We start from the raw sequence: 23,278 nt of genomic DNA, 5'->3' as shown, positions 1-23,278 counted from the left end.
AGCTTTAAAGTACTTCACGATAACAGAAGGAAGCCTTCATATATAAAATGGGAATCAACACTTTGTCCTTCTGCTTCTTGGACCTAAGTAGAACGAAGCTAGGAGAGTGGAGAAGGAGGACATGCGCAAGAAGAACATGGCTAGAAAGCCTGCAAAACAAACACTGCAAAGAGCGCACAGTACTCGGTGTGCAAAAGTGCAGCATGATCTCAGCACAACAAAGTTTACTTTGCATAAACATCTTCTATGGATGAAAAAATGTTGATATGCTGACACGAGAGATGTTTAAATAATCATTTTGCAACAGACATCCTTCTCCTAGCTGCCTTCCACAGCTATTGCTATTAATGTGGTAGACCTACTGTATATACAACACAAGACTTCAAACAAAGGTTTCCATTGATTCCTATGAGCATCATCCTTCCAGTTCAACAATTCTTAGAGGCGATGACCTTAACGCTCAGTACCGAGTCCTTCATTTGCTTTACAATACCTAGTTAAAGCCAAAGACCAGCTATGCAGTCTTGGGAAACTACCATCCTTCAGACAGGCTCAGTACCGTAACGAACACTCCCTACTTTTACCAAACCGTAAGTATTTCGCTTATTCGCCTCTACAGGCCTCCAGCATTTTCCAGTACGTTTGTCCCTTTTTATATTTTAAGCTCATCTCCATCTTTGGGGGACCAAGAAGCCAGGGAACCATATTCTACTACCGCCTCCACTCCCTCCCCTTTCACACGTCTCCTAACAACGCCACGTAGATTCAGTTAATCATCTGGGATGAGCATTTAAAGCAACCCTCGGTCTTCCTCAGCCATCACTCACACGCCCCTAAACCCTCTCCCCCAGCCTGCCTCCGTCCGAGCCCTCTCCCCCCTCGCATCACCCCTACGACCACAGCTTCGCCTTGCCACAAGGACCCGACTCCTCTCCCTCCTCGGCCAGCTCCTCCAGCTCTCAACGACCCTTTTTGTGTCCCCAGCGTGGCCCAGGGGCCTCCCCCTTCACCTCAGGGCACGGAGACACCCGGGGAGAGCAGCATATTCCAAGCACGTCCCTCAGCCTCGGCGGAGGGGGAGGGGAAGAGGAGAAGCCGTACCGGCATAAGCCGAGACGTCAAGCGGAGGAAAACGGGGACGGGCGGGAACTCTGTGGTGGGAATCCCTCCCCACCCCACCCCCCGCAGCCCCGGGGGCCCCCGGGGCTCCTGAGGCGGGGAGCGGGGAGGAAGGGGGGCCGGGGGCGCCCGGCTCGCCAAGCCCTCGTCTCCCCCTCAGCGCTGCTGCGGCGGGACGCTGGCTGCTTTACCCCTCTCCTCCACGCCGGGGGAGGAGGGGGAGGCTCGGCACCCACCTTGAGAGTGGGATACTCCTGCACCTTCAAAGTCATTGAGAGCTGAGCAGCTGATTCCTGCACCGCCATCTTGGATTAGGCACCAACCTCCTCCCTCTCCTCCCCCGCCCTCCCCCAGCCCGGACCGGAGGGAGCTACCTACAGCGCGCGCGGCATGACGGGCAATAAAGGCCTTCCTCCGCCCCATCCCTAATGGAGACGGGACGAACCAACGGCGCTCGCTCTTGACCACGGCCCGCCCCCCACCCCTGCCGCCGCGGCGGCGTGGTACGCTCCGCCGGACGGCGGTGGCGGAAGAGCAACCAGCGGGGCGGGAGGCGCCAACCAATGAAGGCCGCCCTTTCGCACGTTCCGTTCGTGCGCCTTGACACCGCCTTAGAGCTTGAGAAGCCGCGTCTGATTGGGCAGCGATGTGGAAATGGGCGGGGCCGCCTGGATGGGCGGACAAATCAAGTGGAGCTACGGCATCGAGATAGGCGGGAGTTTTGGGGGTGATGGGCATCCAGCCACCCAGTCGCGATAGAGAGGGCTTTCCCATTGTCCAATCAGAATCTCTGCTAGAGCTCAGTAGGTGGGACCGAAAAGTAAATTTTGATGGTGACTTAAAACGGCCGTTTTAACACCCCCCGAGGTGTCCGGGAAGGGGAGGGGCGGGACGAGGGGCGGAGCCCAGAGGAGGCGGTGTGGAGCGCGCTTTGATGAGCAGGGTCCCCAGCCAACGCTCTTACGCCGCCCTGCTGACGGGCAGGGAGTTGAGCGAATGGGTGGCGCGTCTGGGGAGGGTGGGCGGGGCAGCGGCAGCGGCGGCCCGGCGTGTGGCTGTGTGTATATTGGCCGGGGAGGGGAGGGGGCCGCCCCTAGTAAGTTCCGTGGGGAGGAGAGAGTGAGTGAGAGTCAGTGAGGCGGAGGCGGCGGGAAGAGGTTTAAATAGCGGAGACAGCGTGAGTCCCCTTCCCCTCAACTCCCTCTCCCCGGCGCCGGGCTGCCCTCCCGCGCTCGCCGCCGCTCTCCCTCAGCCAGGGCAGGCGGAGGCGCCCGGCGCGGCTTCCCTTCCGCAGCCCGCCGTGGAGCTGCCTGCCCTCGCTGCTGAGGGAGGGAGGGGGGGGCGGCCCCGAGCCGCTTCCTCGCCGTGGAGGGGAGGCCGCGGCGGGGCCGCGCTCCCGGGCGGGCCGGCGTTAAGTTTCCCCGGTGAGACGAGACGAGACGCGGGGCGGGGGCAGCTCCCTCAGCAGCCGGGCCGGTCTCGCCTTCCCCGCGGGGGAGGGGGGGTGGGGAGGGGGGTTGGCTCCCGTTCGGCCCTTGAGGAGTCTGCCCGGCCGGCAAGCAGCTTCTCCCGCCGGCCCAGCGCCCTCCTCCCCGGGGCGGGTGAGCGCGGGCGGCGCAGCCCTGCAGCTCCCTCATGGGGGGAGACGTCAACCGCCGCTGCCCTCGCAGCCGGGCTGGGGAGGGGAGCTGCTGCCGCCCCCCGCCCGGTGCCCGAAGCACCGGCGTGCGCTGCAAGTTTAGAGTAGCGGTTTCCGATTTCTGGGGTTTTTCTCTTTTTTTTTTTTTTTTTTTGTTTTTGTTGTTGGTTGGGTTTGCGGGCTCCCAGCTGTATCTGGAGGGAGTTGTGGGTCTTTCTCTGGCCAGGGTAACGCTGCACCTAAAAGGCTTGCTTGTCTTGCTGACTGCTGTTCAGTCCCTGAGAGTGGTCCGTGGGAGTTGGTGGGCTGTAAGGTGGAAAGCCCTGGTTTAAATGAGCAATAATTCCTCTGCTGAGTGTATGGGAATGTTTCCATATAAAAAAAGGGACCTGATCCTGCAGACTGCCTCTACTTCTGTGTCTGAGGGAATAAAAACACTCCTGGAGTATTAATCCTCTGGCTATTGATATAAAAGCTTCTTTCTTAATAATATATAGAGGGCAGTGTCTTGAGATTCAACCATAACATCTGCCCTCTTTTAATACCCTACATGAAGCTTCTCACTGTGATTTGAGCAACTTAGTGAGTGAGATGGAAGGCCCTTTGTCAGACCTTGAAGCTATTAGGTCTGCAGTGTAACAGTAAGAAAGTGGAAACATACTGATCAGGAGCTGTATGTGCAGTGATACAAACTTTCTTCTGTTGTTGAAGTTGGTGGTAGAAGTTCTGTTTCTTGTGCAGGTGCTTGCCATTGTCAGCAGATATGTTTCAGGTAGTGTGCTGTTGTGGTTTGAGGCTTTAAAGAGACCCCAAAACCTTTATCCATTAATAATCGCGGTATTGTTTGCTGTTTTTCCTAAACTTTGTGGTTATATTATTTCTGGTCTGTAGAATACTGTAGAAAAATACATATTTCCAAGAAGATAAAACACATTTAACTTGCACGGTTTGAAAGAGCAAGTCATATTTAACAAGTGTTTTTCTTAGAATATTAGGTAACGTTATTTATTTCTAATGTGCATAGGCCCCGTTGCACTGGGAGCATCTTCTATCCACCACAAAGGGCTGGTGGTAAATAAAAGAAAATGTGTGAAGGCATGTAGTTGAGAGTTAGGTTCTCTTCAGCTTTGGACTGCAAACTATTTACTTGTGTTTACTCTCAGCTGGCCTGACATTCAGTCTGGTACTGACCATAATCAGCAAATGTATGCCTAAACATAATTTGCCAAGCCCACACCAGGTGCAAAGCCTTTGTTTAAAAAGTATATTAGTAAAAACATTTGTGTTAGTTACACCTGGGATTAACATTCATGTCTAGACATGATCTTGGGGCCGGATTCTGCAAGAGGATTTGTGTAAGGAGGATTTTGACTCCATTAGGGCTCTGTGCAGTGAATGGTTCACCTGAGCTTGTCAAGTGGAGGGCTGAAAACTTAGCTCAATTGTTGCTGTATTTACAAACGTAATTATGTGGCATTGTAAACTCTTCCTGTTCTTCCTGTCTGTGTTAAATATTCTGTAAGCTAATATTTAGAAGGAACTTTGCTGTTCAATATTCCGTATCATTAATGTTACTGAATAGCTTGAACTTGGCATGCTTTAACTCCTTAGGCCTGTGACACTTATAGGGACTGAAGAAGTGTGAATTTCCATGTAATTTACCAAGTCATATATGTATTTATCCAAAAAGCTTATTTGCAGCAGATTTTTTGTATGTAATCCCTTAATGTTCCTTTCTGATAATACAGTAGCTGATTTAATGTAACACAAATAGACAATGGATACAGGTTATGTGGTCAGGCTGTATCTGTCTTTAAACTGGACAATTATTGGTGAAGGTTTGTCAGACGTTAGTAGCCAAAGTTAAAGGGTTTGCTTAATGGAACAGATGGCCAAGCAACCATCATGTCAGAGAAAACAGCATGTATTCCGTGTATTCTTGGTTTAACACAAGAGGGAGCATGTCTAATCTTTAACCTTTAAATTCTGCAACTTCAGAGAGGAAGCTTTAAGTGCTGAGTGTCAACTAATTTATGTTCTAGTCTCCATGTGCAAATATTGATACAACCTATGCATATTTCTGGCATGTTTTCAACTTTAGGTTGCAGCTGTTGATTTATAGTATAAATGTGGGCATGATAAATGTGGAGATAAGACCTAAGCTAATGATCTTTTGGACTTGTTAAAATCTGTAGTTTCCTGCTGAATTTGACAAAATATTTATGGTTATTGTTATTCCTGGGTATGGTTATTCATATACAGAGGTTGTACTTTGTTCTTTAATATTAGGTTAATAAATGTCTTCTGCTTAACCTACCATACAAAGTTATAAAGCTGAGGCTTAATTTAATTAAATTTAGTTTAATTACCAATACAACTTTGCTTTTACAGTTCTTATAAATTAGACCACTTTATTCTTAAATAGGAAATACAAGTTTGGATCTACGAAGAAGTTTTGTGTACTGTATCTTAATTATTTTTCCTTGTCCCCTAGTGGTGTAAAAGGAAGAATAAAAATCATCTTCCATTTTGTATTTCTTGGCACTGTCCAGCTGAATCATAATCTATTAATATTTGTCCTCATTTAGTGTCTTATTAATGTGAATTAGTAATTAGTTAAAATTAAGCAGTGCGTACAGAAGACTCCAAACCTTTAGGAGAACCTTACTCATTTGACGATATCTTAGAAGTATTTCCAATAGTCTTCTGCTTTGCTCCAGGTTAACGATTAGATCTAACATCTAGTCTACCATTAAGCATTGCATGCAAATTATGTATCTTTCAAAAACGTAAATACACTCTGTATGGTATTTGGTGGAGCAAAGCAGAAACCTTAGTGCTCTAGTTCCATGTGCCAAAGAAAACTGCAGTGGATTGAGATTTTACTACACTTGCTTCTCTTGTCTCTTTGTGGACATTATAACCTCTGTGCCAGAGTGGCAGAAGTGAATGTGTGTCACCGTCACTTCTTAGTTTAGCAGATGAGACTGGCATAAGCAAGTGACACAAAGTTGTATGTTGGATCGGGTGGGAGCACAGGTTGCCCACTGGCCAGAAGAGCTCTCATCCCTGAGCAGATGGGTGGTGATTGCACTGTCCATCTCATAGTGGAGAAGTAGAAGCCTTCACTACATTCTTCTAGTGAATTATTATGTTTATGAAATATTTAGGACCTTACCTTTAATGTATGTTAATTTTTTCTTCTGAATACTGGGAGAATTTTTGGTATTTTTTAACAACTACTGTGCACAGCATTGACAGAAGAAGGTGTTAATATCAAAGCAGCTTGTCTTCAAAATACACCAGGCAGCTGTGTTTGTAAGACAGAAATGTGAGATGACCTGTACTAATATCAGATACCTTGAGACAAGTATTCAGTAAGTATTATGACTTTTAGAAGATAATGCAGATGAGACAATTCCTGCTGGGGAGATTGTTGCTTTACTGAGTTATTCACAGCAACTGAGCATTTTTAATGGATTGGTCCATTTTCATGGGTGCTGCTTGATTTTATATAATACATCTGCAACAGTACTGTGGAGTGAGAAATTCATAGAGAGCGGAGACACACCTTTTGATGAACAAGTGTTGATATACTGAGTTTTGTAAGGATCAGGTGAGCTGCCTGTTGTCTTGGCTATTCCATATCAGTCAAAACTTACACTTTGGTTTTCTTGCCCAGCAGCCTTTGACTGTTGCACAATTTTTACACGAAGGGCATATTTTTACTTTAAAAGAAAGTAAGATGACTGTATAGTTCTGTTTTGGTATTGTAACTTTAAGCTTATAACTGAGAAGTGTATTAGTGTATCTGGCTTATGTAAACAGGCTGGAGAAGCTGGTGTTTTTATTTCTGTATCTGAGAGGAAATTACCAAGAGTGTAAAAACCCTACAACCAACCAACCAAAGGCCCCCACCAACAAAACCCAGCGATTAACAGCAGCAGCAGAGATTGCCCTGACGTGCCACAGTTTAGAGCATTGTTGTAAAGTCGTAATTGCAGATCAAACGCTTTGTTGCCTTATTTTAGCATGATTATAAGGACACTTTCCTTATCAGGGGAAAATGTAGATGCACTCAGCAATTGAAGTTACAAAGTTGCCATAATGGATTAGAGTTGAGACCTCAGTAGAAGCCATTGTGCTGAATCAGCTGTGTGAGCAGACAATTTAATATCTTGGGTACTAATCTGGTACCTTTCAGGCGATGCATGTGTGTAAAAGTTATGTAGAAATTATCCCATATTTATGCAAACTGGTTTTCAGGTGCCAAAGTATTTATTTATTTGGTTTTATTAAAAAAAAAGGGGGGCAAAATTCACAATGCAGGTGAAATTTTTGTGAAATCTCATTTGAAAAAGAAGAGTTGTATTTGCATAAAAAATGGCATGTGGGACTTCGTGATAAACTGCACAGACTCCTGTAACTTTCTGAAAGGTCTGAATGGATGTTTTAAAGTGCAAAGGGGAGGGGGTTTACCTGTGAGTGATTTTTTTTTTTAGCCCTGAGCAATTTTTGGTTTTTGCTGTCTGAGTTACAGCCCCCTGAAAAATGGGGGGGTTTAGAAAGAAAGTGCTGACACAGCCTTAACTACAGAGCAGTGCCCTGTGTGCTGCTGCAAGAATTGTCCAGGCAGTGTTTTCTGCCTTCCTGCCATTGTGCTTTACATTCCCTTAATTCATTCCATTTTTAACTTTCTGAAAGTTTGATATTATTTAAAGCCCCCGGCATGTGTGCAGAAGCCAGAGTGCGGTTGTCAGAGTAGCATGGACTTGTTAATCTCAGCCTGATCTTGTCAGTAACAGCCGAGCAGAGGGAGAGGAACTCCGGCTGGGGCAGCGCTCCAAAGGTTTGTCTGTTATTTTTATACCTAAATTACCTCTTAGTAGCAAACTATTCAGTCTGCGGAGCGTTGTCGGCGGTCTGTAGATTCCCTGGTTGCGAATCCGTGTGCGTTTAGCCGTGTTGTTTGTTTGCAAGAGGGGAGGTTTGCCTCGGTGTCTGGCGGGGAGAGCGAGTGTGTGTTACGGTCGGGGAAACGCTGAAGAAGAAGAAACCCTGTTGGTTCTCCATGCAAATGACCGCTTTGGTTGTAACAAAAGCCTTGATGTTGGGCTTGGAAAAATGATCTGACAGTGTAACAACCCCAGGCCACTTTCGCCATGTTTTTGTTTATTCATGTTTCATGCCGTTTGCCGTAGCTATCTCGCAGATGTTTTCAATTTCACTGGTTTTTTTTTTTTTTTTACACCGTTGAGCCTTTTTGGAGTTAGCAAGAAAATGTGTGAAAGAATGTTAACAAAACAGAGAGGTGTTGCAGATGTTTATACTTTAGTTCTTGCGTTGCGCCTGACGATACTGGCAAAGGGATACCGTGCATATGAAGGAACGTAAGAAGCATCTGTTTTAACTACCGAGCTTGTAATTTCGAAATGTGCCCATTGTAACTTGAATATTAACATAAACAGATGAGCACGTTCCCGGTACAGTGTGGCTGGTTGAGATCTCATTTGTTTGCTGCTGGTTTCGGGGGGAAAAAAAAAAAAAAAGGGCGAGTAAGAGCAAGGAAAGGAATATCTGTGAGACAACATGTATGCTCCTAGATAAACTCCTGCCATCTCGGAGTGCCTTTAAATATTTGAACAGCTTCTGTTAAGTCAAATAAAATTGGTTACCATGAGAAACAAAAAAGTGTAATAGAATAGTTGAGCACACTAATGAAAATCTGAATGTAAAATTGTTTCAGAATCATTCAAAGAATTGAATTAGACAGAAAATCTTTTTAATAACAGTCATAGTAACACATTTAAACATTTTAGCTTCTGAGATGTTGGAAAACAACACACAGAGTACAGATATAGCAGAGGTGGATGGTATGTTATCTTACAGTCGCATAAATTGAAATGTAATTGTCTACTAATGATATTAAAATCAGTCTGTTTGTAGGATTTTATGCTTGTTGAATGTATTGAGGCATACACAAATAAAATCTTAAATCTTAAAGGACAATGATTCAATGTCCGGAGCCAGTGGTTAAATCAGATGTGGTAACTATGGTGAGAGGTAAAGTTACTTAGCTTCTCACAGACCATGCATATGTGGATTTCTTTTCGTATAATGGAGATTGAGGAGAAAAGGATTAGAAAATCTAAAGAGAAATTTTGAGCAGGAGACCTGTAGCCTTGCTCTGGGAATTAACACTGAGGAGGCTTTTAGAACAGAGGCAGGGTGGAAGTAAACACTCTCTTGTAATATATATTGATGATAATTCTAGAAAGGAATCTTTCTGGTTGGGAATATCAACAGCAGCTCATGCACACAGGAATGAAATCAATCCTCTCCATATTAAAATAATCCTCCTACTCCAACAAAACAAAACCAGAACCCAGCATAGATTTTTACATTACAAAGTGACAGCAGCATAAGATCAGGTAAAGTCTCATATTCTGAATTAACTCATTTTAGATTCTTGCAGAATTAAGTGATATTGATTTTTTTGGATTGCATAGCATTCCTATTTTTAAGCATGCATATGGTGTGTATTTAGGATTATTTTTTTTTAAACTTCAAAAATGGTGGTCATATGGAGTGGAAAATAAAATCAGAGCTTAGTGTTTTGGCTGGTAAATACTGGGAGAGTTTGAATTACAGCCAGGGAGACTTTGACCATGTTTCTGATTTTCCTTGAGTTGAAAGGGTTCAGTGTTACAGAGCTTTTCAGGGAAGAACTTCAGATTATGCTGATCAGCTCACAGGGATATGGGAAGGATTGTCATGCTTGCACATAGAAGTTATATGTTCTGAGAGAACCACCAGCGATACTAATTAGTGATTAGCTATTTGGAATACTTAGAAAACAAAGGGGAGAGGTCAGGTTTAATTTCCAGTACCGAGGGACCATTTCCCTATAATAGTGAAAAGTACATTCACTATTACAGTGCAGAGACACCTTGGGGATATGAGGTGTGTTCAGCTTTCTAGTAATAGAGGTTAAAATGTGCTGGGGTTTTGGTAATGTATTAGAAAAATCTTTAATAAAAATATTTTGAAGTGTTGAGTTTCCCCTCCTCCCTGCCCAACATAGTGGTTGAAAAGCACTTGTCTTATGAGAAGTCCACAGGGGGACTTGCAGTTCAGCATAGTCTAGACACTTGGTGTTAAAACTTTTAAGGTGTTTATGGATTTGCTAGGAAACACTTTTAGCTTTTTGTGGGTCATAATCCCACACTTTCCTTTCTCAAGTGTTCTATGAGTGTTTTATCAGAGACCTGTTTAGGAGACTGCATTCGCTACTGCGGTGCAACAGTGTGGGTTACACCTGTGAATGGGATGTACACTTTTGGACTTCAGGCAAAATGATAAATAATGGATGCAACAGCAATGTAATTCACATTCGTTACAAATTGTTTTCACAACAGAAATGATCAACTCAAAATTTATTGATATTTGTATTTAATTTGTGATTTCTTGAAAAAGTATTAAAAACTCACTAATTGTATTCTGCCCTAATAGAGAGGAAGAGAAGAAAAAGGAACTCCATTGCTGCTGTTAGTGGACAATATTTTGCTTTTTTTCCTATTTTTGGAGTTGACATTTGAATGGAATGGTGCGCTGTTATTGTGTTAATAATGGATTATTATTTCAGATGAAAAGTTTTATTTATATAAAGATTGCTATTTTAGATTGAAGCAGAAAGCTTCCATAAACTAGAGCAAAATTCAGATATAGCTATTGATGCGTGACAATTCATTTCATTGTTCAATGTATTTTGAAATTGTTTTATCATCCTTCTTTATTAGGATGTACTATATTTAAGAGCGATATATCTGATATTTCAGGCACAGGGTGCTGTACAACCTAATGGATAGGATGGTTGAATCGGAGCAAATAGTGTTTTCCTCGCTTTGCTATTGGATTAGGGCAAGTTAGTTCACCTTTCTGTTCCTGTTTTCCATCTACAGAAGGGTTATAATGGCAATTCCTTTTTAAAGTACTTCAATATCTACTGCTGAAATTTTGAGGCAAGCAATATTTTGTCTTACAGCAGCACACATGACCAATAGCTAGTGGATACTCACATAATATTTGCATCAAAAGTCATTAAGCATTAAAAAAATTAGAACACTAGTGATTTGATAATAAAGCGTTTCCAGAAAAAAGCTCAGGGATAGCACTGATGAGGTATTTCCAGACTGTTGTTGCTAATTTAGGAATTGTGTAGGTAGCTGAGTAACAGCTGGCTGGTTAATACCTTGTTATTGAGTATTGACAGATTATCAATCTCTGTTATAGAATTTCAAACAAAAGATGGGCCCTCATTGACTTGGTCAGCTGTTCTGTTGGTATTCAGCCAGAAGTGTAGTTTAGCAGCATCTTAGGATGTTGAAAAAAAAAAAAAAAGAACTCTCAATTTCTCCAGTGAGACTATTTACATTGGTATCAGAGAACCTCTGGCCTTCTTGGTTATATTTGCAGATTGCAAAAACAAGAAATGCAAGATTGAGAATTCCAGTGCAAACAGCTATGTTTGTGCTCGATCTCAAACAGCTGAATAGTTACACTTAAGTCATTGGGTCTACTGCAGTGAATAAGGATTTTCAGGATTAAAGTTTACAGTATTTATCGTGTTCTCTGTGCATGGTCATGGAAATTCTCCAATGCAATGCGAAGTCTCAAGTCTTCTAAGATCTTTGAGAGATGATTCTTGCTCCATTTGCACGTCATGTGAAGCTATGGAAATTGGTTTCGGGTGCAATGTAGGGTGTATGGGATAGCTTAGTGCTGAAAAAATGTGAAACAAAGTTTAGAAAGAATTAGAGTGGACTGTCAGCCTGTACAGGTTATTAATCACAGTTCACAATGAGGCTTATCATTTGTGACTTGCCAAGGACTCATCAGTTGAATCAATTGCCAGAGAGGAGCAGTTAAATATTCAATTTGATGGTAAAATTTAAGTAATTATAGTTTGAAGTACAAATTGCATCTTAAATTTCCAGTTTCCTTCATGTGTTACTCTGCTTCGATTATCTACTAGCATCTATATAGATAGCAGAGTCAGTATTTTGTTACTGAAAATGGCCATTTGTTGTTTTCTATTCTTGGATATAGTTGAAACAGCCCCAAACACTTTTAAAAATATACTTTTATTTTGTTGTTCAAAGAACAAAGTTTTATTCTAAAAAGAACTTTAGAGTCTTAAAAACAAATTTCTCCAACGGTTTTCCATTTGACAGGAATATTTTTCTTTATCTGGAGAACAAGCCAATATGGCTTAGTTTGTAAAATTTGTTTATGCAATGGCATTTTCTGTCTGCACAGTGCCTGGAATATGTCTTAGCACATAAATAATAGGATAAATAAAATTTTTTGTATCTGAACAGCTTCTGTTTATGTTTCTCAGTAAGAAGTGTGTGTGTGTGGAGAAGGATTCTTTTAGCTTTGAGGAAACTGAGTGCATGCTCTGTCTAGTAAATTATGTCATTTGTTAGCTTGGTAAATCTTACAGCATCAACTGACAGTTTCCCTTTAGAACAGCAAGGATTAGGTGGGGTTTATGTGGAAATCATTATAACTTATGCGATGTTGTTAATGTATTTCTCTACCTTTCTAAGATAACTGTGCTTGGGTTTTGTAGAGGAAAGTTAACCAGAGAGAATGGTGTGAACTGGTAATGCCTGTGCAAATTGGAATATCTTCCCTGCGTTTTGCAAGGAAATAATGATGGTTTGAAAGCTTTTGCATGCCCTTTTTTGTAGATCTTTCATCATTTCCCTGCTTTACTTCCTGATACGCATCCAGAAAGAGTATGGCATGGCATTTTCTTATATCTTCTCTTAAATTGTAAAATGTATGTATATGCCGCCTGCTTTTTTGGTACTTTGTTTATGTTGCACTGTGATAGACAAGTAGAGATAGAAGTTGATATTTAAAGAATATATTATTCTAAGTACTTTTAAGCATAGTATCTTTTTTTGAACATACACTCTTCTTTCACCCTCCATTTCTGCAGAGAAGGAGTAATATCAGTGTCATAGTCATTTTGACTTTTCTGTATAAGTGATGTGAATTTGATCTAACACAGTTAGTGTATCATTCCTCAGGCCCTCTGGTAGAAATAGATATGAAAAACAAAGTCTGTGATATCCTTCAATGTGACTTGAGAAAGAAGGTGACCAGTGGAGTTCAGGCTGTGAGACACAGTTGAAGAGATCTGTTACACCTACGTTGTTGTGCATGGGTTGATGTGTTTCCCCAAATGCTGGCACAGCAATTAAAGAAAAGATCCTGTTTACTTTTAGGCTCGAAGTATCTGGGAAAGATTCTCTGGAGAAAAAAATTGCCATTTCCCATTCTACTCAATAACTGTGGGACAGGAAATTGATTTTGCAGATTTTTACCTCCTGGGAAGTCAGCTTGAAGAAAGTAAAAATTGTGGTAGAGTTTAAAAAACCCCTCTACCACAGCACTATAAAAGTTAAGGAGATGAAATCCTTTAATCTATTTAAGATGTACTGTATTACTTTCAGCCCTACATTGTTATACTGGTGAAGATGTCCAAAACAAGGTGATGTATTCATCCCTGTAGGAGCAACTAAAAATGGAACTTTTCTGATCCTGATGTGACTATATCAAAATAAACACATTTGCATCCTGATTGTCTATAAAAGTTTCTGGACCTTATTGATACTTATTTTGAATAAGACTTAATTAAATCTAATTAAATAAGGTCACACTGCTTTTAAGTTGAGAATCTCTGCCCGCCCAGTTAAGGGAGGATTTAACCTGTGGAAGTGCTAAAAACTTGTACAGGAAAGATTGCCTGCTCCTGCTGTGACTGGGGGGAAGCATTATAAACCTATAGGGGACAAGAAGTTAGCAGCAGAGTGCACAAGTTGTAAGAATAGATAGTTTCAAGTTTCTAATTAGCATTGTACAGCAAAATTAGTAGATACATAGATAAGTATGGCAGATACTTTAAGCACTGTTTAATGTCATTCTAACTTTTGGATGCTTGCATTTGGTTTTAAGCTGTTTTGTTCTGTATTTGACTACATCTTTACCCCTGTTCCGCATTATTTTTTTCAGTGTTTATGGTTGGTTGATAGTGTTTTGCCTTGTAGTAGTGTGTTCTAAATGTGTATATATATTTTCTTTTTTCTGATTTAGAGCCCATTGGTGATAGCTTTGCCTGCTAGTCACAAGTTTCCCAGGAATGCCAATAAGATTTTCTGATCCTTTGGATGTGTTTCTAGATGGTGCAATGTCTGAATTAGGTAAGGAAGGGCACAGCAGTCTAGTCTTGAGGTGCTTCATAGATTGTGATTGTCCAGATCCATCTTGGGAGGAATGGATAGTCTGTTAGCAAGCCTGAAGATGTAAGTGGGTGTTTCCTGGGTGTAGAGGTATATAGGATAAAATGCTAAACTGACCCTTCTCTTAGCGTATAGGCAGCATGTTCTAATGAAAATTATGAGTATAGCGTTGAAAGTTCTTCAGTGTGTTTATGTTCGCTTCTGTCTCAAGAAACAACTTTGTCAGCTGTTTTCTATCCCAATGCTTTGACTTTGTAGGCATTTTCCCATCTTTGTAATAATGATGAATCAGAGTATTGTCAGCTGGAGATCATCAGATTATATCGATGGGGGTAGAGTCCAAAATCTTTTCTAGTGTTTTGAGAAGAGGCAATGACGTATTCTGACCCTTGAAAGGTAAGGTTGAAGTGTGCAGAGCACCATACTATGTATTTCTGCTGTATGTTTTGGGAGTAGTGTGAACAGTTGAATTGGTGTCATTTTCAGGAAGCCACTTCTCTGAGTGACAGCCATTTCCATAACGTTATTTACTGTGAATTCTGACAATGTCATAATTAAAATTAATGTTTGAGAAGAAGTGATCTGGACATGGAACAGTAACTTGTTTAATATCCAGTGTCAATTTTTCAACTCTTCCTTAAGGTTAGAGTACCTTTCCTTCATGATACATTTAATAGCTTTGTGTTATAAAAAGTGAGGGGTTTTGTGTAGAGTCTTAACTGTAACATTCAGACTGGGATAACTTTGTATCCTGAAAGGTGTTGTCTTAATTTCATCATTTGGCTTTAAAATTTCATTACTAAAACATGTTACCGCTTACCATCTTTGTTAATGGATTCACAGGGGGCTTTTTTAGAGGTACAAGCATTAATTTCTAAGAGTATACCCACTGTAGTTTCAGCATTCTTTCCTAAATTCGTAATTGGTATAAAATCTTAGTTGGCACTAATCAAGTTTGTGTAGTTCTGGAAGAAGTTATTGTGTGTATGTGTTGAAGTCCATGAAGCCAATGTATACCTAAAGTTGCTGTGAAGGCTTTTTTTTGAGCCAATGGCTATTTATTGTAAGTATAGAAAGTCTTTTATGTTAGTAGGCTGTTACCCAATGCTAATTAAAAATGACAGTCACTATTATTGCAAAAAGTAACCATTGAATACACAATAAAACCATCCAAAGCAGACTATTAACTGCAAAGTGGCTACAAATATGCAGTGCAGATATTAATTTGTCCTGTCATCTTAAGAAGTTAGCCTACAGTAAGGAACCTATCTGGCAATGTGTTTTTCTCTTAAATTAGCTTTTTTTGCTATTAGCAGTCTTTGTATGTGCTTTAGAGCCTTGAAATGAAAGGCATGATGTAAACAATAGGTATTATAAAGACCAGATAATTTTAATATTATTTTTAAGAGGTATTTGTAGAGTTCTGGCTTAGACTTGGTGCACTTTGATAGCGAAAACATTATGTATTTCATCAGCTTGGGATTGCAGTAAAATTTTAATTTAGAAATAGTGTTATGCCCAGCTACTTCTCAAAATAATCCATTTCTCTTTATACTAATGGCTGCATTATTTAGTTTCATTGCCATGAAAGTTTTACACAGTTTGCAGCCTGATTCAGTATTTTTTCAAACTGGTGTTCACATTGATGTCAAGACTGACAATAAAAATAGGTCTCAAAGAGCAGGTTAAGGGACTAAATTGTAATTCAACATTCCATTTTTGTTAGTTGTTCAACATCTGGATACATAGCTCTGGATAGGATAGTTAACTTGAGATTAAATTAAAACTAAATTCAGTTTAAATTTTAAATGAACTATTGACACATTAAATATCATTATACTGTAACAAATAAATTGTCTTTTATTATGTGTGTGCTGATTCTCTAAGGAAGAATATAGTTCTTTGATAAAACCATTATGAGTAATGAAACTGTTATATTTACAAAATGAGTAATATATGGGTTTTTAACAAATAAATTATGTATCAAAGAAGGTGGTTTCCAGCAATATTTTCTTGTCAAATGTGGTGTATCCCTTAAGCTTTATGGGTGCAGCTTGTGAGCAGAATAAACAGACATCCTGTCCCTCTCTAGTCTTGCTAACCAAAATAAATAACATTACATTCAACCAAAAATATTTTACATTGTCAAAGACAAACATGCCATGGCACTTGGCAGTGCATGTCCCAGAGCAGACTTTGTGATGAAGGCTTCCCTCTTCAGCATTGACTCTTGAGTAATTAGGAAGGTTATGCTAAGTAAGCATCAAGGGGAATTTCTGCTACAGTTCTTGTGTGGGAAAAGAATTTGTCACATTGCCAGTTGCAAACCCCAGATCCAGCAAGAATCTGGAATTTGAATTGACAGGCTTCCATTGTTTGAGTTTTCAGAGATCCTGGTACAATCCAAAAAGGGTCTTGAGAGTTTTGTGTTTTCAGAGATGTGTGCTAAATCCTGTGTGAGATTAATCTATACAGAATATATATTTAGCCTGGGTATAGCGCCTTATTAAACCTAGTTATAAACCAGTTTTCTGTTCTGCTGGACACTGTCAATAGGAAAAAAAAGCATATCCCTTAAGAGTGTGTCAGACTATGAAAGAGGAAACGGAAGATGGATTCACACAAGCAGTAGTTAAGTAACTGTGACTATTAACAGAAAGTTCTCTGCAAGCCTGATGTGCAGTGCAGATGAATTATAGTGACACGTACTTGGAAGTACAGCAAACGTGCAGTGGATATGCTGAGCTGATTGGTAGTGAGAGGCTATCTTTCATGGGCTCTGATGGACTAAATGAGAGAGTGCAGGTAAGATGATGATAGGCTGTAGTCTCAAAAACATCCACCTTTCTTTTTGTCATACCGGTGAGAAAGAAGGTTCAGCCTCGTCAATGTCTGTGTACCCCATAGAGGCTGAGAGAGGAATGTTTCAATGGATCCTGTTGCTCTTTCAGAGCAAAAAGTGTCCTGTAGCAAGTTGTGTAGTCACCTGATGATCTATATGATCCTTCCTCTTCTCTAGAGAAAACATCTGGCATCTTTTCACCAACTGTTCTTAGTGCTGGATTTCTAAACTTTGCAGTCTTCATCTTCTCCCTTCCATGTGGTGTGTGGATAGATTGCTTGCTAAGACCTAATACCTATTTAAGCAGAGCTGAAAATTCACTGAGCCTGGAAATACAATTATGCCTTTGAATAGCGAGAGTTGGTGCAACATGTCCTCCGCAGTGAGAAGTGTTCCCTATTCATTCTTCACATTACTTTTCTCTAGTTAGTGATGGTTCTTTGATATTTGGAAGCCCCTTGTCTGGGGTGGGTATGATAATAGAGTTACTGGGATTATAGAGCAGGAGGGAGTGTGGAAGTGTCACCTTATTTTTGTGGCTGCTGTTTGTCCAACTAGGTATGATTCCCTTTTACTGTTCGTTTTGACTGGGGATTTACTATTGCAAGAAGATTTGAAATAAACTACTAATCATTTGTATTTGCTTATTCTTGCTTTCTAAACACAGGCTTATAAAGAAAGACTTCATGATATAGATTGTTTGGAGATGTATGTGTTATAAGATCAATAATGTAATAAAGCATTTTGGACACAGTCATGCTTAATATGAGATGTTATGACAGGTGTCTCGCAATTTGGTTTTAAAGAAAAAAATTTGTTGCTGACCCAAACATTTTTTTAATATTCTTAAGGGGGGGGGGGGGGGGGGGCGGCAAAGGAAAGGGGATAGAAAGAAGACTGAACTTAGTCAACTTTGTTAACCCTGTAATATACTTCACATGTAAAAGCAGAATAACCAAAAAAGCAATGCTGTCAGTTTTCAATTCTCCATGTTTCAAATGTAGACCATCTTCATTGTGGGTCGTTGCATCCATGTGGGTTGTGTTAAGAATTGTGCTATGATATTTAAATTATTAAGCAACGTAACTGTTTGCTTTAAGCATTTGAGCTCTAAAACAAGAGGAAGAGAAAGGGAATTTGTTCCCTCCCCCACCTACTGTTGGAGGATGAGGTTCATACTTGATTTTATAACATTGAAACATTACATTACATTTAGTTCTAATTCCATATCAAATTTACGAAGATGGTTGATTGCGGGCATGCACTTTAGACAGTACACTTCTGGGGGAAAAATGCTTTTTTGGTGAGGAATTGATGCTGGAGATCTTTAGATTCTTCTTTGGTCACTGAAAAAAATCAGATGAACTCTCAGATGTTCCAAAAGTTTGTGTTAAAACAAGACTTGGATACCCCGGAAAGGGCTTGGAACTCCTGGCTGAAGTGGTTGCTGCTTTTATGAGGTATAGATCTCCATACTTCAAGACAGCAGTAAGAAAATATGTGATTTAAAAATGACATAGAAGTTTTTTGTTCTGGATTCAATTCATCATATAAAAGTATTGTCATATCTGATGCTGATCAAGTCAAAGGTTAACTTGATAGTCACATTTATATGGTGTTTCTAGCTTTCTATATAGTTTCGTATGGTTTTAATGGATTTGGATTATAGTTGATGAACTACAAAGATGATGTAGACCTGAAAGGTAAGGCAATAACTGCCACCTTTGTCTTACGTCTTAGTCAGCTTTACAGCACAGTAAAACACTGCCAAGCAGTATAAAACATTGTTAACATCTGTTTGGTATTAAAATGTATCACTGGTACTGTAATGGCTCATTCCTCTTAAAGCTGAACATTGTTTCTTCCCTGTGCTTCCATTGGAATCAGGAGGGGATAATCTTGGTGATCTAGAAATGTTGTGTTGTAAGTCATGGTATGGCCATGCGATCACTAGAACTTAATTAAGATAATGCCCTTAGGATTCCTTTGTATTCCTTCTTAGTTTAATTTTACTAGATTTTTTTTTTTAACAACCAGAAATAACTTGTGCACTTTGCTTTGTGATGTGTTTTCTGGTATTGCCTGTTAGCATCCAAAAATATAGAGCTGAATATTGGTGAGAAATCAACTGAGGTGTTAAAGCAAGTTGTTTTTAATAAAAGTCTGGCTGATATAAAGTCCTTTTCTCAGCTAGAAGAGGCAATAATTAGACCTATTATTTAGAGACCAGATTTTCAGTTTTGATGACCTAAGGTTTGGAAATGATCTACAGAAAAAGTTTTCACTTTTGCTTTAAAGAAACTTTGTAGCTTTTTCTGTTTCTCTATGATGGATTTCTGGAAAAATTGTCTTAAAAAATAATAGCTGCTTTTGACTTTTATTTGGGTCAGGTGTTTTTGTAATAGAGCATGTTTAATGTTGAGACAAAATTAAGGAAATTAATTTGTAATTGAAGAGATGTCTTTCTGTGAAGTGACATAGCCTAATACGGCTAGTGAGAGGGACGTGTGAGCTCCAAACCAGACGTGAGTTGTGGACCTGAAGCAGTATAGGTGGTTGGTCACTTCAGGCAAACTCATTGTAGTTACTTGTTTTCCATCAATATGGGTACTGTAGGATAAGGGACAGTGAGAGGGTGCTTGCCAGTGTGATAGTTGTATAAGAAAAAGCATCTGTCTTGTCACTTTGCTCATGATTTTATCAGTGAAAGTTACTGATAAAATTGTGATGTATTATTTCACCTGTGATGATGTTGAGGTTGGCTAAAACATGGAGACCAAAGAAAACCTTTAATCTCTCATACTCGGCTTTTTAAAATGTTTGTCTGGCGTGGGGTTGTTCTAGGATTCTTTCAAGATTTTATTTTTTGTTTCATGGTACTCCATTTTACTCCGGATTTCATTGCAAATAACAAGATATAAAATTGTATTAAATTGTATTAAATTTTATTAAATTTTAAATTAAATTGTATTACATTGTCATGTAGACCTAAGTCTTGGAAGACATGACTTGGAAGGGGGAATGAAAGGACTAATTAGAGTTTAATCTGAAGAGAAGGTCACTAAGGGTAGACATAACAGCTTTCAGGTGTGCAAGAAGTTTTTGTAGAGTCATGGTGGAGAGTACCAGAAATAATGAACTTGGATCACAGCAAGAGAGAGTCAGGCAGGTTGAACTTTATTAAAGTCAAACCAACAGATTTCTTTTAAGCATAACGATACAGAAACTCTGGGATCAGCTGCCTGGAAATCCTACACAGTCTCTGTTATCTGAGACCTTAAGCCCCAGTTTAGACAACTTCTGTCAGGAATGAGAGAGGTATAGATGATCCAGGCTTGGGAAAGGAGCGGGCCAAATGACCTTTTGAGCTCTCTTTCCCAGTTTCTTCTTCTGTGAACCTAAGAATAGAATAGGTTTCAGTACCTCTCACTTTTTTTTAAATTGTGTTTTTTAATGAAAAGAGCATAAATTCAAGTCAACATGTTTGCTTGGCATATGTATTCTTGGGCCGTTAACTGTCATGTTTAACTACTTTCCAGAATGAAGCTGTAAGTACTATATGCTCTCAGTTAGTTTGCCAAGATTCAAGTTGTCTGTTCATTTCAAAGTGTTCTTTAATACTTTCTAATGTATGCAAAGACATTAGTATGCAGCTGTTTAGGAGCGCCAGTCAATGGGTTGGTGTGATCTGTGTTTTGTTTTTCATCACTTTTGAAAAATCTCTCTTCAGAATGTGCCAGCTTTTCCTATTCTGCAATTTGGCTTTAAAGATATGAGACATAGCTCTGGAGCATTTTCATCCTGTGGGTTTTTTAATCTGGTGTGGCCTGCTATTTTGTGAACTCTCTAAGTGCATTCGTGTAAATGCTTATTCAGCCCTCATGAGTTTATTCATGACTATATCGCTAAAGCATTTGGGAGTTCATTATGTTCATGCTTCCACATGAATGAAGTTGTTTTCTCTGAAAGTGGAGTTTTTAAAGAATTTTCTTCTTAATTTCCAAAGCTGTTGACCTACAGTTATGTAATTGTGCAATTACTACTTATGCAATAAAAGCTCAGCATTTGCATACCTTCTCCTGCGGCTGCATGCACTGATTCAGGTGGCTGAATCTCCAGGAGAGGTGGGTGTGAATTCAAGTGTGTGGACCAGGTTCCACTCTCAGTGTTTGCACCCTTTCATGGTGTGCACTTCTGGAAGTGTTTGAGAGTCCCTAGTTTTTTATTTTTGGGGGGGTTTCTCCCAAGATGAGAGACTTAGTGAGAAAATCTTAGTGTCCTCTCAGCATAGTCTTAGTCATGCATAATAAACCAAATGAGACTCCTGAGGACAGTGACTGTAATTTACTTTTCCACCTGAAACCTGTGCCCAAAAATTGGATGATTAGATTTATCTGGTGTTCATCCGTAAGGACAATTCTGTTTACAATTTTAGGGCTGATGGATTGTTGGTGGAGTTTTTTTTGGGGGGAGTGGGGTTATCTCATGGTGTGTCTGGACAGATGACCCAAAGTTATGCTGGAGAAACAGTAACTTTTCTTTTATTCTTTATGGCCCAAGTGAGTGTTTTGTGAGATCTAATTAAGTTGGATCTTGAGAGGCCCACCTGCAGAAATAGTCAGATGAAATTGGTCAAATGAACTTTTAATTAAAGCAGGCACCCAGTAATGAGTGTATTTTTCTATTTGAGGTTTTATCTACTGCAAATTTGTACTCAAAAGACCTTAATTTTTTTTTTACAGCAGATTTGCTTCAAAAGTGTCTGGATGGAAATGCATTCACGTGTTATTTTAGAAAAAAATCAAACTTTTGATGTGGAAATACTTAAATGTTGTTTAGACTGTGCAATTTGAACTGTTCATTAATCCAAAGATTTAATAAGACTATTTCCCAGACTGTTTTCAATGGCTGATTGGCAGCTAAATTCTAAGGTTTTACCATAGGAATGAAAAATTTTTGGACTCTCAAACCTGGTTCTTTTTGTCTGCCTCTTTCTCAGGGTCAAATTCTTGAAAACTTCCTTTTGGATGATTTGAAGAACTGTCTGCTTTCTGTTGCCAAAATAGCCCATGGAAACATGGCAGTACTTCATGTGGTTCTGAAATCGAAAGCAAGGCTGTGTGGAATGTGCTATGTTAGCATGGCAGGGGCTGGGATTCGTTTGGTTGTTCCTAAATTAAAACTGATTTATGCCCACAGAAGCTACTAAAGCTTCTAAGATCTCTCCTTCCCCGCCCCCCCTTTGAAATTTCCATAGCAGAATGCATGTTTCTAGATATCCAAACAGGTGGAACCACTTACCCAAGAAATTTTAAAGATAAATCAGTAGAATATCTGGTATCTTCCCCTAGAATCGTGCGGGTTTTCTTAGCAGTCTGTTCAAGTTCTAAAATGGACGTGGGCTTTTTATCTTGTATTCTTTTGAGGGCTAGTGTGTCCTGTTGATCTCGCTCATTATTACAGACTACTCTCTAGATCGATCTAAGTGGTACTGTTGCTTGAAAATTGAGTTCCCATTAAGTCCACTGCACTATATTTTGCATTCCTTTCTGCCTTGTTCCAGACAATGGCTCTGTGTTGTAGTAGTAAATTTGTGGTGTTCGTTAACATTAACATAGAAAACAAAATAGATAAATGATACACAAAGAAATGATATGCAGAAATTCTTGTGCTACTTTTGAAGTAGTTTGACCCTTAATAAATTATGTTAGGTTATCGGAATGATTTCTGAAAATCTCCCCTGTAGAAAGAATTGATATAAAATAACTTTAACGAAAATAATATGTAGGTGGTATTACTTTGTTGTTCACTTTGTCTTTTTTGTTACTTTTTATGTTGCAGCTGAACCTCTTTAGTATATTAAAAATGAATCAAGAATGTATATATGTAGTAACTAAATCTTAAATTATAGCTTATATTGTTTCACTTCTGTTCTGGAGAAGCTGGAAAAGAGAATTCGCAGACTGTTTTGTAAATGTTCTTGCATGTTGTAATTTAAAATAATGAGTATCTTATTGTATTACTAGAATTACTCATAAATTTACATTCCTTGTTTTTCATTCTCAGTGTGTACGTTGCTACAGGGAAATTGCAGGACCAAGTATGCTGACTCTCAGAAACATTTATTAAGTTTTCCTTTCTGTGATTAAAATTTGTCTAATTCTAAGTGCTTTGAATTCAAGTTTGAACATATATTTTAATAAATATCTTTTCATTTTTTGAATAAATCACAGTACTTTAAATGGTATACCAGAACCTTTTGTAGTTTAACCATTTGGAGTACATAAATATTTGACACTAAAAAGCCTTATGAATTAGTTGATTTTAAAAAGGAGGGGAAAGGAGGAATCTAAGAGAATGCTTTCA

At 39.7% G+C, this 23,278-nt stretch overlaps 2 protein-coding genes across 6 annotated transcripts in view; one reads left to right on the top strand and one right to left on the bottom strand.

The window, feature by feature from the left end:
• Positions 1 to 1,623, bottom strand: part of MAEA (macrophage erythroblast attacher, E3 ubiquitin ligase) — a 51,942-nt gene extending 50,319 nt beyond the window's left edge. For 2 of the 5 annotated variants that reach the window (XM_075499573.1, XM_075499575.1), the window contains exon 1: positions 1,356 to 1,487. In XM_075499573.1, coding sequence (XP_075355688.1) covers positions 1,356 to 1,424 — 69 coding nt within the window. In that variant the 5' untranslated portion in view covers positions 1,425 to 1,487. The other 3 variants (XM_075499574.1, XM_075499578.1, XM_075499577.1) reach the window with 3 other exon arrangements.
• Positions 1,624 to 2,221: 598 nt separating this feature from the next.
• The window catches only part of CTBP1 (C-terminal binding protein 1), a 251,981-nt gene continuing 230,924 nt past the window's right edge, over positions 2,222 to 23,278 (top strand). The window contains exon 1 of the mRNA XM_075499566.1: positions 2,222 to 2,296. The gene's annotated coding sequence lies outside the window, so the exon portion shown is untranslated. The remainder of the gene's footprint in view (positions 2,297 to 23,278) is intronic.

The sequence above is a fragment of the Mycteria americana genome, chromosome 4, assembly GCF_035582795.1.
Source record: "Mycteria americana isolate JAX WOST 10 ecotype Jacksonville Zoo and Gardens chromosome 4, USCA_MyAme_1.0, whole genome shotgun sequence".
Lineage (NCBI taxonomy): Eukaryota > Metazoa > Chordata > Aves > Ciconiiformes > Ciconiidae > Mycteria > Mycteria americana.
The sequence above is the reverse complement of the archived record's forward strand: the minus strand, read 5'-3'. Positions and strand labels throughout refer to the sequence as shown.